The sequence below is a fragment of the Danio rerio genome, chromosome 8, assembly GCF_049306965.1.
Source record: "Danio rerio strain Tuebingen ecotype United States chromosome 8, GRCz12tu, whole genome shotgun sequence".
Taxonomy (NCBI): Eukaryota; Metazoa; Chordata; class Actinopteri; order Cypriniformes; family Danionidae; genus Danio; species Danio rerio.
Window position 1 is genome coordinate 55,625,429 of NC_133183.1, and position 17,927 is coordinate 55,643,355.

The window sequence follows — 17,927 nt, forward strand, 5'->3', positions numbered from 1 at the left end:
AATAACTATGCCACAACATTCTGGGAACGTCATTTAATTTTTATGAAATTTTTAAAATATGCATGAAGCATGTTTTGGACTAACAGAATAATACAATATTTTAGTTTTAAATTCTGTGTTTCTCCAGAATACACTCCATAAGAAGACGCACACTTGCATAGTTTCAAAATTAAATGCTTATTGTTTTCTTATTAATTTGGTAAATGGTCATTTTCTTAATTATATTACATCATTTTCTTAATTACTTTAGAATATATATGATATTTTTGATTTCAGATAGATCTGACAGGATTAACATGATGGCCAGCCAAACTGAGAAGTTATTTAATTAATACTTAACCGAGTGGTACGATATGGTATGGTTTGGTACGCTTTTATGGCCGTTTCCACTGTCAAAAGGCGTACCGAACCGTATCGTACCACTTTTTTGGCACCCTTTTGAAAGGGTACCAAACATGAGAAAGGATACCAAAAGGCGGAGCTAGACGCGCAGCTGAACGCTATTGGTTTACAGAGATACGTCATTCGCTTACGCAACAAGCCAGAATGAAAACAAAAAACCCGCCATGTTTAAGAGCTGGTTACAACACTTTTCTGAGTCTTCAATTGAACACAAAAGTAGACATCACTGACGTCCATAGTAAGAAAACAACAGTTAAGTGTGTTTTATTTCAACAAAGTTATTACACTACAAAGTTAATAAAACTGGGTAGTTCTAATGTTAAACGAACACATTACCATCAATGAAAACAGCTATGATTACCCTTTTACAGCATAATCTTGATTTAAACAATATTTCAAACATATTGCTCACAAATGCACACTTGCAAATGTATTTTATTATGTTAAAATATTACTTACAGTGCTACTAACATTAACGTTGATAATTTTTTCCTTTTCACAATTTTGCCTTTCCCCCCCCCCCATCAGCATAAAAATTTATATCTGATAATTCAGACTTTAGTGATTAGTTTTGTCTGTCTGAATTTTTCCAATAAAATCTCATTTATTTCAATAATTTGTAATAGTTTATTATTATTATTATTATTATTATTATTGTTTTCTAATGATATGGGCTATCTTTTCCAGGTTTTTGCCAATAAGTCATGTTTACTCTTCCCAGGAGAAACTGAACACACAAAGCCAGGAATCGTGATTCAAATGACTTCATTCCTTGGACAGAATCCTTGCACCCGCTCCCCTAAAAGATGAACAAAATAAAGGCAGATTTGTATAGCATTTAAATGTCAACTATGCTGTAAATTGTATGTACTATATTATAAGAATGTAATCTCATGCATAATATGATTTGAAATGTGAATGTTTACACTGTAGCTAATAAGGCTGCTCTTGTGTAAGTCACGACAGCAGCAGTATTTGCCAAACTATGGCTTAGTCTGCCATGAAACTCACAATGAGGAACGCTGCAGGTTAGAATCGACAACCAGAAAGAAATTTTGTATAATACATAAATAGCTCTGGTAAGGAAAACAGAACAGAGAGAAAACCAAACTGAAATTGAGCACACATGACATCGCTCTCTACGGATTTTTCCTTAATCCAATTTTTAAAATTGTAGCTCAATTAAGAGAGCATGGTAGTCCAAAAACCCTATGATGTCTCAGTATAATTCCACCAAATGAGAGACTTCATTTAGGTCATGACCACTGACTCAAATTATGCATCTCAATACATAATTATCTCCTTATATGAACAATGAATGTGTATGGTTAATTATTTTAAAGCATTTGTTAGGTATGCAAAGGTTTTTTTAAATAGCTCTCATGTCCAGTGTTGTGTTTGTATTTATGATTACTTTATGTAGCTTTGTTGTCCTGTAAAACACAGCATTTCATTCCTCTGTATGTCCACACATGTAGCACAATGACAACAAAGCTTGACTTGAAGTGCTTCACGAAGCATATGATGTATTACATGTAATGTAATGTGTGTATTTATATAGCGCATTTATTGTGTATGGCCATACACCCAAAGCGCTTTACAATCATGAGGGGGGGTCTCTCCACACCACCACCAGTGTGCAGCATCCACTTGGATGATGCGACGGCTGCCACAGGACAACGGCGCCAGTGCACTCACCACACACCAGCTATTGGTGGAGAGGAGAGACAGTGATAGAGCCAATTCGGTGGAAGGGGATAATTGGGAGGCCATGATCGTAAGGGCCGATAGAGGGACTTTGGCCAGGACACCGGGGTTACACCCTTGCTCTTTCACGAGAAGTGCCATGGGATTTTTAATGACCACAGAGAGTCAGGACCTCGGTTTAACGTCTCATCCGAAAGACGGCGCCCACTGACAGTATAGTGTCCCCTTCACTTTTACTGGGGCATTAGGACTCACACAGACCACAGGTTGAGCGCCCCCTGCTGGCCTCACTAACACCACTTCCAACAGCAACCTAGTGTTCCCTAGTGGTCTCCCATCCAGATATAGATATAGATGAGAAGGAAGGATATTGAAATGCTCAGTACATAAGGTTAATTTGCCATTTGTAAAATATTTTCAAGACGCCACCAAAACCAGTGAAAGTTTAAGTTTAAACGTATAACAAATGACAAAATAATGAGACAAAGTAATCATAGTCCGTTAATTTGTTTTAAATATAAAGCAAATAGCTGATGCTACAAACCCACAATAATATTTTCTGTAAGCTATTTTCTGTTAAAACGCCTCTCTTCAGGCAAGCAAGATAAAAAGACAACCGAGCGATTGGTGTATCGCTACACCCCTAAAAACTATTTTTTGATAAAACAAAACATAAACCCAGCTAACGTTTGATCATCGCAGTCATCATCTCATATCGCTTCACTATTTCTGTCTTTTTACTTTATCCTAAATGTAGTTTTTAATTGATGTTTTGTGCCTCGTTCTCTTCTCAGAGTCATGTAAAACTGGATTCCAGTTAATGTGAGTAATGCAGCTCTTCCCAGAACTGCTTTGCCGTTCTTGGCATCGGACGCAGTGCAAGTGTTTGGTCATGGCCCATGAGGAAATGACATCAGCAGCTACAACAGCAGACACAGCAGCGGTTTTCTCACTTCATCTCCTGTGCTGTTCTGTAGACATGCTGCTAATAAGGTGGAAATAACATACACCTTGTGATGTGACAACAGCTGTGTGTTTTAATTTTGCTGTATGAGAGGTTCAAATATAAAAGATAAATAAATGAAATGTAGCAGCATTTCATTACTGGCTCTCATTGCTTCTTTGTGAATGAAACCATATATCCTGTGTGTCTTACATTCCTCAAGCAATTTCTCAAGTGCAGACTCAAGGTGATGATAGGGAGACATAAAAATATATATAACTCTAAAGCATCTTAGAGCATTTTTGGGGCAAAATCATTTAGTTTTTATTATAGGTGGGCATAGATCATTTTTTTATCTAGATTAATCTTACTGTAATCTTGGAATTATTCTAGATTAAAATGGCTCATTTGTATTCTGCTGAAGGCATTTAGAATATGTGTGCTACCCAAATAATAACTAAAAGTAAGTCTTTGAGAACAGGCTTCTCAAACCAGGTGGCGCATTAGACCAGGGGCTCATCTCCCGTTTCCAAAATGCATCACAAACTGCTTGAGAAACTGTTCTACTATGATAATTGGTGAATTTTGAACTGTGGGCACACGTAAGCTCAGCAATACAGCGATTTTGATTACCGTTATTAAATTGCATAACTATTGTGTAGAATAGACCCAGCTCCCAGCCCAACTTTGAGAATAGATTAACGGCGATATTTTTTTTAATCGCCTGATAAGAGTCAACACTGGTAAAGGTTCACCACTAGTTTTCTAAAAATAATTAAACCAGATTTTGGTAAAAACTCAAACAATACAAACATGAAAATAAAACATAACAAAAAAAAAATCTGAAAAATGAGTTATATAATAACAATGGAATGACACAAGGAGAAAGAACCGGATTACTGAAATGGCTTTAATACTTCATATAAAAGGCTTTTTTGGTGATGGCAGGTTAAAGATACCTTTTATATGAAGAATGAAGTAAGATGCATTGCTCAGGTTAGATTTTTTTCTGAGATATTTTCACTGAGCTGTCTGAGCTTTCACTGCCTTTCTACACTTTCCTTTCTTCATGTATTCAATATTTTTCCTGCGTCATTTAATTTTATTACACATATGCAATGAAAAATAATTAGTTTACAAATGAAGTCGTATGGATTTCTTTGGTTGCTACCAACATTCTGGGAAAATTTCATGTCAACAGCACCTTTAGAAATATGTTTTCTGAAGAAAATGCTGACGTGTTCAATACTTATTTCCACTACTGTATATATTTAAAGTTTTCTTAATCTGAGCAATTTTTTTTTTGGTTAAGTTTGCCGACTGAACACAGAAAAAAAGTACCAGATACAACGAAGTGGTTAAAAAAAAAAATCACCTTCTTTTTTAAATCAATGGGAAATACCAAAATTCGAAGGGTGCTTTCACACCTGTGAATCGATTCAGTTGTTCCAAAACAGGGATTAAAATAGTTACATTGTTCCTCTTTGTTCTTGGTGCGTTTCGCTTTCACACGGCAAAGTTTCTAAACGGACCAAAAGAGCTTAAACAAGCCACGTGCGAGTAAACTCTCCTCACATTGGTCAGTTTCATGGTTTATTTCATGGTTTAGTCCCGCTCAGCTGTCAGTATTTTTATTTTTTTATTTATTTGTCATGGACATCACAATTACACTGGACAACCAAATGCATTTGCTTTCTCACTACAATCAATCCACTTCAGAGTTTGTTTTAATTGAGCTGAGATTACCTCATTCAAGCGATCTCAGAGCGATTGTTTTGGCGTGGATCAGAGCGCGGTTGGTGGATTCACATACGCCAAACGAACCGCGCTAACTGGTCAAACAAGACAGGTTCCGAAACAAAAGTCTAGGTGTGAAAGCCCCCATAGATTTATTTTTTGTTTGTCCAATATAAATTGATATAGGTCAAATTTAATATAATTAATTTTAGATTTACTGGAAATTCTTAATCAAATAAGACTGCAAAAATTTATTTGGAGATATATGGGGGATTCCCCCCAATGTGCAAAGCCTGTCCAGAAATGCGCTATATAAAATTAAGGAATTATTATTATTATTATTATATTTAATTAAATGATTGTCTCTCAAAAGAATTATTGTATGATAAGTCAGACTAACACAAAATCTAGAGTTTTAAAATCCTCTGGAACTATTATACAAACAAACACTTAAAATGTTTGATAAAAACAGTTTAGTTTGGGATAACATCATCAAGTTTAAAAATGTTTGTGTAGTTTACAATATTATGTGTGGTTTAGCTCCCTCGTCTCTGTTTATAAAATGTTAATCTATTTAGAAACAGACACACAGCAAAAAATGCTTTTATTACTTAGACTTTTTGTCTTGTTTCTAGTCCAAATATCTAAAAGTTCTTATATCAAAAAGCATTTACTAGACAAACAAAACATATTGTCTTGTTTTATGAAATAATATGTCAAAATGAAGTGTTTTTCCTTAAATCAAGCTAAATAATCTGCCAATGGGGTAAGCAAAATAATCTTATCACAAATCGAAAAACAATATTATTTTGCTTACCCCACTGGCAGATTATTTTGCTTGATTTGAGGAAAAACTCACTTCATTTTGGCATATTATTTCTTAAAACAAGATTATATGTTTTGCTTGTCTAGAAAATGCTTCTTGATTTAAGGATTTGTAGATATTTGGACTAGAAACAAGAAAACAAATCTATGTAAGAAGACTTTTTTTGCAGTGCACATCTGAAAGACGTACAGATATAGGTAAATCTAGACAACTGATACTGTTGGATACTTGTATTAAAAAGCAAGTTCTTTGTGGGCTAAAAAGATCATTCATTTTCAGACTTACAGTCGTATTTAATTTCTCCGTGACCAGCGAGCCATCTTTGGCATAAGAGTACACAGTGAAGTCTTCTGGAAGTAGCAATCTAGGAAAAAACAAACAAACATAAAACTATGTGAGCATTCGTTGTTGCAGAAATATAACAGTCTCGCATCAAACACACACAGTCAGCTTATATTGAATAGTAGTGCACCTACTTACAGTCTGAAATGTATTTTGTTAACAAAAATTTGAAATGCTTGGTGTTTGGGTTGACCTTTTTGAACTCAGTGTTAAGTCTAAATTGTAAAGTCTAACTCAGGGGTCACCAACCTTTTGGAAACTGAGAGCTACTTCTTGGGTACCGATTAGTGTGAAGGGCTACCAGTTATTAAATAACAGATTTTTTGTATTTTACTTTTAATTATATGTTGTTATTAATAATTAATAATATTCATCTCTGTGAAGACATTGATCATGTTAATGATTTCACACAGTAGTTGTCAACAATGATTTAACAAGGTAGATAAATATCAATATGCAACACTTCATTTGTCTGAAATTATTTTTAAAGGTTTTTTTAAAAACTAACATAAAGTAATTTTAAAATTTACACCAATGCAAGAGTGATTTAAAAATAATACCTATAAAAATATTAGATTCAGCTTACTCATATGTTATGGTGAGCTATTTTTAGAACAGGCCCGCGGGCAGCTCATGTTGGTGACCCCTGGTCTAACTATTATAACAAGTCAGGATGTGTTGAGTGAACGCAACACAATCTATGTTTTGTCATTTACAGAGATTTATATCCATCAAATCACATTATACATCAGTAAAACTGGCAATCTGTCAAAGATGCTGCATGTTGCTAGGAATCGTCATAATAATGATTCATACAGCCTGAAGTCAAATCACATTACAAATAACTATTCCAGACTTTGATTTGTTTTTGTAGCCTTTTCCTAACCTGTGCCTTTCTAAAAAAAAAAAAAATTCAGGAGTCTTTTGAAAACATGGTGTGATGTGGATAAAGGTATACATTTTCACAGTGCATGAAGACTTTCTATAGGCACTGTACACTGCAATCAAACTACCAGACATTTTACACTAAATAACAAATGTTGTGAATTCAATTTCATTGTTATTCAAAATTAGTTATACAGTGCATCCGGAAAGTATTAATGGCGCTTCACTTCACATTTTACTTTTACAGCCTTATTCCAGAATGGATTAAATTCATTTATATTTTCTCGAAAATTCTAAACACAATAACCCAAAATGACAATGTAAAAAAATTTGTTTTTTTAATTGTTGCAAATTTATTAAAAAAAAAAAAATCAGAAAAATCACATGTACAAAAGAATTCACAGCATTTGCTCAATACTTTGTTGATGCACCTTTGGCAGCAATTACAGCCTCAAGTCTGTATGAATATGATGCCACAAGCTTGGCACACCTGTCTTTGGGAATTTTTGCTCCTTCCTCTTTACTGTACCTCTCAAGCTCTATCAGGTTGGATGGGAAGCGACGGTGTACAGCCATTTTCAGAGCTCATCAGAGATGTTCAAAAGAATTTAGGTCTGGTTCTGGATGGGCCACTCAAGGACATTCACCGAGTTGTTGAAAAGCACACTGATATTTTGGCAGTGTGCTTTGGGTCATTGTCCTGCTGAAAGATGAACCATTACCCCAGTCTGAGGTCAAGAGCACTCTGAAGCAGGTTTTCATTCAGGATGTCTCTGTACATTGCTGCATTCATCTTTCCCTCAATCCTGACTAGCCTTCCAGGTCCTGCTGTTAAAAAACATCCCCACAGCATGACGCTGCCACCACCATGCTTCACTGTAGGGATTGTATTAGCCTGGTGATGAACGATGTCTGGTTTTCTCCAAACGTAACGCCTGGCATTCACTCCAAAGAGTTCGTGCTTGTTTTGTGCTTTGACATGCACTGTCAACCCTGGGACCTTATATAGACAGGTGTAACATCTCAAGAATGATCAGTGGAAACAGAATGTACCTGAGCTCTATTTAGAGCTAAAGGCTGTGAATACTTAAGTAGATGTGATTTTTCAGTTTTTTTTTTTTTTATTTTAATAAATTTGCAACAATTTCAAATAATATTTTTTCACATTGTCGTTATGGGGTATTGTGTGTAGATTTGAATGAATTTGAAATGAATTTAATTAATTTTGGAATAAGGCTGTAACATAAAATGTGGAAAAAGTGAAGAGTTTTTTTATATCTATATAATGTATATTTACCCCCTCATACCATGTAAAGTGGTTTACCTGAATTATTTTAACTGTTGTACTTTTCTTTTTATTGTTTGCCAACTGAAACGTTTAATTTGGCCCACTGGTAAGGCAAGGCAGACTGCTAGTCTGCTGCACTTGTAAATGTGTTTTAACAAATTGCATAACATTTATGTGTATGGATGAAGTGGCTTTAAAAAAACACATATGGATTTTGCAGCACAAGGTGTGCTGTTCTCTGTACTGAACTTGTACACATAGATGGGTCACATAAAAATGCAAAAACGCACAGTGATGCACTGTCAAAGGCATGCCAAACCAACAGGCAGATATAAAAGTTTTTTTGATGGGTTCATAACCAACTAGTGATGGGTATCATTAAGGTTTTAACGGTATTACTACTTTTATCGACACCAATTATCGGTTCAGTACTTCACAGTTCTCTTATTGGTACTCTTTGTAGTGTTTTTTATGAAAAAAAAAAGAATGAACAGAATTAACATCTTTATTTTATTGTTACGTTTTAATGTAAAATAAAACGAAACCAATAATTGTAAAACAAATAAATATTTTTACAAGGATCAGAAAGCGAGCGGGATATTTATTGTTGGAGCCATTTATGGGTTGCAATTTTCTTTTGCACCACTAGAGGGTGCATATGGTATTTATGCTCTCCTCACGACAAGTTGGGGGGCGTAGAAGAAGGTCAAACAAACGTTTTGATCGTCATGGTTGTGAGAACGGGTTTATATTTGTTTTGATGTTTCCCTTTTTAATCTTGACAAAATGGACAATAAATGGATTGGAATATCCAACTTTATTTGCAAAGGTATGGACATTTCACTTTTTTATTGACCCGTTCAAGCAACAAACACGTCAGAACCAACGACCAAAATATTTGCAACTACATTTATATTTGTTTATATTAATTGCTATAAAAGCTCGTGTTGTTTAAAGGTACCGTTTATATATCTGACTGTTTGTATTAAATAACAAAATTGCATTACAAATAGTATATAAATATATTCATACATTTTAATACAAGAATTCTGCTGTGAAGAAAATATAAAACTGTGTATGGAAAGCATCGTCAATGCACCAAGATATCAAATTGAGACGAATTGATGGCAGGATAATCGCAACCGAACCGTGAGACCAGTGTAGGTTCACAGCTCTAGTAAGTAATGTTTATTCAGCAATAATTCTCCAATATGGATTTACTATTTAAACAGCGACACAAAACATGAAAATTAGAGTGGCGCTGATGTGAAAATAGCAACAAATTGCACAATACAGTCTTGCCATGCCTTATTGTGCCGGGTGTATGATAGGGCCTTAGTTATTAAAACGATCACGTTAGAAATGTGTTGAAAAATACTTCTTTCCGTTAAACAGAAATTGGGGAAAAATATACAAAATCTATTTCTTCTATGGCTTTAAGTGTATATATTTGCCAAGGGGCTTGATTTAATACACTTGTGGCCATGGAAGTGATTCGAATATGTAAATATCTATGTGGATTGGGAGGTGTGTGCCAAAACTTTTGGCAATATAGTGTGTATATATCCTGATACATTAGACACATTAACCCTTTAAAGGCAGGCGTTGCTGATTTGCAACAGTTAAAAACTAACTACCTTATTACTCCAGATACGTATTTTATGAGTTTTTTTTACTCAAACGTACCACTGCAGGACTTGGTTGTCCATTAGCAACAAACAGTTTCCCCACTTGCTCACCAGATGACAAAAAAAAAAAAAAAAAAAAAAAAAAAAAAAGTTTCTTGGAGTACCACATGACAAAGTGACTTGGAAACATGACCTACTTAATAAGGATTTGAGATATTGGATTTGGATCCCATATTTTTTTTGTTGTTGTTCTGCCACTGGGAAGCAATTTGTTACATTGTTTGAAAAGTTGTGTATAAAAAGTTATTGTTTATATCATATTCAGTCGTCAGTGTCTAATTACCACACTGAGCCAATGTTGCAAATCTGCAACATCCAAGAACGCCTTTCATGTGAAGGTCTCTCTAAAAAAAAAAAGTCAGGATTCTATTGTACTACCCCATATGATAATTTTCCCCAAATATCAGATTTTTCCTGCTTCTAAAAATTTATTTAAGCCTGAGAGGGTTAAAATTCCTGGGGTTTTTCCTCATTAATAAACATGGCATACACACAAAACTGGGGTAGAAACATATGTACGCCACTTCCCATGCAAACGTTGTGCTCAGTAAACCCCTTTAAGTCATTATATGAGCAGTTATCATTAATAAATCAATTCAAATGTATTCTGGTGTACATTGAGTTTTAGGATTTTAAATGTATAAATCAGACCCAAGGAGATTTCAAGGACTTCAAATGATTGAAGGCTTTTCATGTACTGTTAGTGTGAGAAACACTGTTGGGTGAGAACCACTGTCTTTACCAAAGTATGTAATTTATCAATTCTCACTGTACAATTACATGCATTGTTTGATACAGATCAAACATTAATATTTTCAGGAAGTGTATAAATGTAGTTTTAGCATTCAAGAATGTTGGCTAGGAAGCAGCAGGAGCAAGGAAAATACTCACTCATTTCTCTCTAGGATGACAACATGCTCTTTTCCTTGAGCCTGGATTATGTATGACACCTTAGAAAAAAAGAAGAAAAAAAAAAGCTGTCAGTTCACCAGTCTTTCACAGGTAAAGAAATCAAGCAGCAGAGATGCTATAAAAAGGCCAGAAAACAGCCAGGCTACAATTTATGTTGTTTTTCCACTGACGCTGACTAATTTTAGTTTAAGCGAGAAAACAACCAACCAAATAGTACACCTTCTTTCAGTCTGTATTTCCCAGAATGTAGTGCACCACACCCCTTATAAACCAATGACCTCCTTGTTAAATCCTTCAAAACACATCCGGCCAGAAAGAGACAAAAACAAAACAGTGGATTGAACAAGGGATTTCACTGTCTCCTTACTGTGTCTTTTGTAGTAAATCTGCAGCAACACTTGAATAATGTTGCAGATTAACTCAAATCTGAAAATTGAAAAGCTCTTACATAACACTTCACAGCATGTATGATGATGATCCTTACAAACTGAACATTTATAACTGACAAATAATGCAACTTAACTTGAATGTACTGGCTTATAAACAAAAAATATAAAACACACCCATTGCCTAACAACTAGAGGACACCTTTCTAGTAAGTAAAAATGCTGCTAAAACTGATGGAAAGTTTGGAAAAGTTTAAATAAAGACTGTATTTACACCCCTTTCGCGGACCTTTAAAATGGTGTTTACTCTTTTTCAACTGAAACCACAATCATGCAAACACCTTTTTTTTCCAATTCCTTTTTATTATATTTTAACATGTACATATACATTTCCATGTGTCAGTTTTAACACAAACCAACAAACAAACAAATTAACAAACAAACAAAACAAAAGGCTTCTCAGTATTTTACTTCAGAATACAAAATCACCAGTTATTAATCTTCTAGTAAAACATTTCCAAATCCACCACCTTTTAAAAACAGCGTAAAAGGTCGCCAAACTTTATCAAAAGTTATGTATCTATTATTTATCAAATAAGTTATTTTTTCCATTGTCATGTTTGTTACCATCTCTTTCAGCCAACAGCCTATAGTTAGTGCACATATACTTTTCCAATTTAAAGAAATAAGCCGTTTCGCTTGTAGAATACATATATTCAGAAATATATGCTCCGTCTTTTTAAACTTGATCTCCTTGGGATATAATTGAAATAAAAAAATTAAAGAAGACATTGGTATATTAACCTCAAGAATATTTTCTATAACTTCTTTCACACCTTTCCAAAAGTTCTGTACTCCTTACATTCCCATATACAGTGAGACAACGTTCCTTTAGGTTCCCTACATCTCAAGCAAGTATCTGGAATATTTTCATTACATTTATGCAATAAAACTGAAGTTATGTAAATCTTCATCAACCATTTATATTGTAACAGTTTCAGACGAGCGTTCATTGTTAGTGATTGAGCATCCTCGCATGTCTTCATCCAGTCCTCTGTTGAAATATCCTCCTCAAGATCTAATCTCCAAGCTTCCAATTTACAATTTGACGATTCCTCTGATCCTGACACCAGCATATTGTATAATGCAGAAATTTAACCTTCGCTAAGTCTTTTATTATTACTTTTTCTAAAATAGACAATGATGGCATATCTAGAGAATTATTTTGTGTTTCGATGATAAAATCTCTTGTTTGTAAATACTTAAATGTTTTTGCAGGAATATTGTATTTACTAACAATTTCCTATTTTTCTAATTCCCTTCTATGCCCATATCTTGAATCCTGCATCTAATGTACCTGGTTTAAATTTTTTATTGCCCCAATTTGGACTGATACAAGATAAGGGATAGCAGGCACTTAAATATTTTTTCATGTCAAACCATATGGAAATCATATTCATAACTATGGGATTGGAAACATTTTTTAAAGATCTTTGAATTCTGCATGCAAACACCTTAATAAATATTTTATTAGCTTGACAAGATACAGAACTTTTTGTGCAGCTGAAAACATAAAACTACTTTTTATTCATTCATTCATTCATTTTCTGCTGCTTTTCTGGGGCCGGGTCGCAGGGGGAGCAGTCTTATGCCTAGTTCAGACTGCGTGATTTTAGCCCCGATTTTGGCTCGCCGACAGGTTTTGATAAATCGCCGACAAATGCCTGAAATCACAGGCAAATCGCTGCTCGTGCACGTGAGTGACAATCACACAGTATGAACGATCAAAGACGCGATCTGAGAAAATCGCCGATGCATCGCCGATGCCTGTGAGATATTTGGCGTGCTAAATATCTGGAGCTGTCGGCGATTCAAATCATGCCGTGTGAATTGAGTTTTGACTGAAAATAACATCAGCCATCACCTACAGCCAATGAGAGAGCAGCTTTCACTTGTGTGTGCGTGTGTGTGTGTGTATGTACCTGCTGCAGGCCAGCGGGAGGCTGGGGGAGAAGTTAAAAGCGCTCTTTTTTGGTTTATTTGGACCCACGAAATGGAGGAAAAACTAGTGGAGGTTTGACAGGACACAGGAGCAACCGTGTCTGTTTGACGTTTCATACAGAAAGAAATTAGTTTATTATCAACGTTGAGGAGAAATGGCTAATTCCCTTTAAACCCAGGTGAGCAAACATGTACATTTTCTACCCCATTAAAGTCTTCTTTTTCATTATGTAGTTAATAACAAAAGATATACTACATGTTTTTGGCTGTGAGACGTAGTTTGGACGAAGTTGTCGCCTATTCTCCCTATAGTAAAGTCATGCAATGTGAATGTCCATGTCGCCGAACCATCTTGCAGTGTAAACAAAGCAGCGACGAAACGCTAGCCCAGATAGTCATGCAGTGTGAACACATCTGTGACACGACTAGTTTGAAAATCATGCAGTCTGAACTCGGCATTAGGAGAGAACCCCAGACTTCCCTTTCCCCAGACACTTCCTCCAGCTCCTCCCGGGGGATCCCTAGGTGTTCCCAGGCCAGCCAAGAGACGTAGGCCCTCCAGCGTGTCCTGGGTCTACCCTGCGGCCTCCTCCTGGTGGGACATGCCTGGAACACCTCCCTAGGTAGGTGTCCAGAAGGCATCCGAAACAAATGCCCAAGTCACCTCAGCTGACTTCTCTCGATGTGGAGTAGCAGCAACTCTACTCCGAACTGTTCCCGAGTGTCAGAGCTTCACACCCCATCCATAAGAATGCGCCCTGCCACCCTTCAGAGGAAACTAATTTCAGCCACTTGTATCCGAGATCTTGTGCTTTTGGTCATGACCCAAAGCTCATGACCATAGGTGAGAGTAGGAAAAATAAACTTCTTTTGATTTACAAAAACAAGCATTTTGTTGGTGCTTGCATCTTATTACATCCAACAAAGACGATTTATTTTTTGAATTGTATATGTACTAAAATAACCCTGTGGTGCTAAAATACTACACAAAACGTAGTGCATTTTTGAGTAACATGTTAGAAAAGTGAATAAATCAAATCATTCTTGGGCTGCAAGGGATTCTGAGCAGGTGTCACAGTAATAATGTGCCAATTAGCAATGAAATGGTGCAGTTTGGTATGACTTGATGTGTTTTGGTATGACTCGATTCGGTTTGGTAAGAATCGATGCTGTTTGGTACGACTTGATGCGGTTTGGTATGATACGATGCGGTTTGGTATGACTCGATTAGATGCAGTTTGGTATAAATCAATTCGATGCGGTTTGGTATGACTCGATGCAGTTTGGTATGACTTGATGCGGTTTGGTATGACTCGATTCGGTGCGATTTGGTATAAATCAAATCCATGCGGTTTGGTATGACCAGATTCGATAGGGTTTGGTATGACTTGATTTGATGCGGTTTGATATGACTCGATTCAATGCGGTTGAATAAGACTTGATTCGATGCGGTTTAATTTGACTCGATCCGATGCGGTTTGGTATGACTCAATGCAGTTTGGTATGACTCAATGTGGTTTGATATGACTCGAATCGATGCAGTTTGGTATGACTCGATTCGATGCGGTTTGGTATGACTCGATCCGATGCGGTTTGGTATGACCCGATTTAATAGGGTTTGATATGACTCGATATGATGCGGTTTGATATGACTCGATTCGATGTGGTTTGATAGGACTTGATTCGGTTTGGTATGATTCGAAGTGGTTTGGTATGACTCGATCCGATGCGGTTTGGTATGACTCGATTCGATGTAGTTTAGTATGATTTGATGCGGTTTGGTATGATTTGATGCACTTGCCCTTAACACCCTATATGAATTAGTGTTCAACTAGAACGATAACCTATTCAGTCTTTGTAACAAGTGCACAAGTGAAAAATAAAAAAGCAACAAAAAGCTGGAAACTGCACAAATGATTGATCCTGTAGGTTTATGTACACTGCTACTGCATACATTCACAGCACAACAAGAACAAATGGGCACCCATGCATGTTATATCCTGAATCTCCAATACTTGCATCACATGTTTTGTTGTGCATTTTGAATAAAAATGAACTGAAACCGATGTTGGCCTTGTTTTACACTGCAGATGGTGGCATCCAACTAGGCTGTCTGACTGACTGGGAATTTGGCACCAAAGCTGCTGTTGCATTCATACTTCATCTGCATGATGCTGCCCTTGCATTGATGTTATTCTACTGCTAACATCGTAACAGCCCTGGTATAAGTCCAGTTGACATAAAAAGCTCAATGATGCAGGCATGACCATGGTTATTAATCATGAACATGTATGTCATTATTGCAACATTATCGCAACATGCATCTAACAAGTGATCTGAGAATCCTTGTAGCACACCTGAGCAAGTGTGTGTTCCTTCAAGAGCGCAAGCTTGTTTTGTCATTTTATTATTCTTCATTTAATTATTTTATTTGATCATATAATCATTTGAAAGCATTATTTATTTGTATAATTATCACTATATCATTTAATAGTATCGTTTATTAGTCAGTGATTTGATTATTACCCATTTGATTATTTGTAATACTATTTTACTAAAATAAGTGCTTATTATTTCCTTTGAATCCACAAATATCATAACAATAAGGACAAAGGAAACTTGATTACATGAGTAAGAGATAAGAGAATGTCTCCATTTGAAGGTCTGTAATATGTTGTGAAGCAGTAATTTTCCATTGCTGTTGCTTGTGTTATATTATCACTTGTTGGTTTTGTCCTGTTCAGATAAAACATAGGCAGTTATGCAGCAGTGAAACAGGCAGAACTAAGATTATTCAATAAACGCTGCTCTTCCTTTATCATTATTACTTCGTCTTTTGCTTCAGATCTTCTCGGGCTTTCACAGTTGAGTCCTATATTGATAGGAGACTGTTAATTCCATCTTGTACTGGTTCATGTATTTTCTTGCTCATGTCTGGATACCACGAGAAACAGACATTTTCTGACAGGATCCGGCGTCTGCGGTGAGATCTTATTTATCCGGCATGAAGAGTGTGTTCAAACATTTGTGGCATTGCTGGCAAGATGGAATAACAGAACTACGGAACTGTTCTCTCCATAGAAGTGGAGTCGAGATCCTTTTCTCAAATGATCAGAGGTCAAAGTGTCCCTGAATCCCAGTGGGATTCTTACTCCGGAGCCATAATTGATAAAGAAGATGAAGACTCTAATACATATGTCTCCTGTCTTCTCCTCAAGAGGTTTACAGTGGCAGTGCAACGTAAGTGTGATCTGTTTGACATTTCATGAAAATTTGGAACCATCTGTTGATGTTATCTCCTACAGTTATGGAAGAGTCAGATGTAAAGTTAGTTGGAACTGACATCATTTAAACTGGAAAGAATGTCAGAAGGAACTCTTTTAAGATCAATGAGGCAGAATAAGAAATAGTTGCTAAATATAATTTAGAAATCTATATTATTAGGATCTATATTATTAAATCTATAATATTAGGTACACAGAGATTGTATTTGTGATTTGAAGATCGGATTTATATCAGTTTAGCGGTGTGTGACTAAATGTAAATAAAAGGTTTTCATAAATCAGAATCAAAATTTGGCAATTAACCAGTTAAACTCTGCTGTTATTTTGGGATTTCCCAATCCGGATTTTGCCAACCCAAATCTAAAAGCTTCCCAAATCCACATGCAGATGTGTAGATGCAAAAATTTTGTATCATTTTAAAGAAAACCCTTTGAATTTGCATAAAACACAATTGAAAGTGTTTAAAATAACTGTATATGTTGCCTGTGTTACAATGAACACCTAAAATAAGAGGAGCTGCTCTTATTTTAGGTTTTCATAACACAGATAAACTCAAATTTGAAAGTGTACCATTTAGGTTCTGTGTGGTTCTGTGTAATAAATTTTGGTGGTTCCTGCACATGTCTGTAATCATAGGAAAAAAGAAAAATGTCTCTAACATAATCTATGCAAAAGTTATAGTATTCCAAATGATGAGAGGTGCTATACAAGCCACAGGGATCGATCATTGATTGCATATTTCACTATTCTTTTGTTTGATCAAACATAATTCACTGTGTTTGGACCACATCAGACATATAAAAAGGTTACTTAAGCACATCACCTCAAAGACAGAGGAGAAATGGCCCTAAAGCGCACAGCAAAATGTAAGGGCTTATTACAGATTACAGCTGTGTGTGCTATCTGGGGCTGCTTAGTGATCATAAATGTATTGTATTTACTTCTGCGCCATGGACACACCGCAACTCATTTGGCAACTGCTTGATATGTAAATATAATTCAGTAAAAAGAATGCTAGAACCGTATGAGCACCAGCAAGAGCTTTCATTTGAGCTATAACTTGTACATGTGTCATATGAAAAATATGAAAATGAACCAATGTAAAATACCTAGCTCGGGTATCCAAATAACTGTGTATTTAAGTGTAAATAACTTTTTGTACAGTAGAATAAAAACCAAAGTGATGCATATGTGCATAAAATATAGATTCTACACTTTCAAACAAAACCACTCACAGGGGTCTGGTGCAATGCTAGCTCTTTAAATCTTAAAGCGAATGTCGATGACGACCTGGTTAAATTTATTTGGGAAAGACTGCCCCCTCAGGACTGTTGTGAATTTGCAATGCTATTTTTTTAGCACCAAAGGTTACTTAGATATTTTATATAATTGTCAGTTTAAAGACAATGATATCTTTATGAATAATTCTGGTTTGTGGCGTCATTAACGGATGAGAAATGCCTCATAGTATTGATTCTGACTAGTGGACAAACTTTAATGGTCAGGGATATCAGGAAGAGTTCATT

The 17,927-nt window shown here is 35.7% G+C and overlaps 1 protein-coding gene across 1 annotated transcript in view; it reads right to left on the reverse strand.

The window, feature by feature from the left end:
* The window catches only part of adam9a (ADAM metallopeptidase domain 9a), an 88,536-nt gene that overhangs the window by 50,003 nt on the left and 20,606 nt on the right, over positions 1 to 17,927 (reverse strand). The window contains 2 exon segments of the mRNA NM_001004678.1: positions 5,901 to 5,979; positions 10,710 to 10,768. Coding sequence (NP_001004678.1) covers positions 5,901 to 5,979; positions 10,710 to 10,768 — 138 coding nt within the window.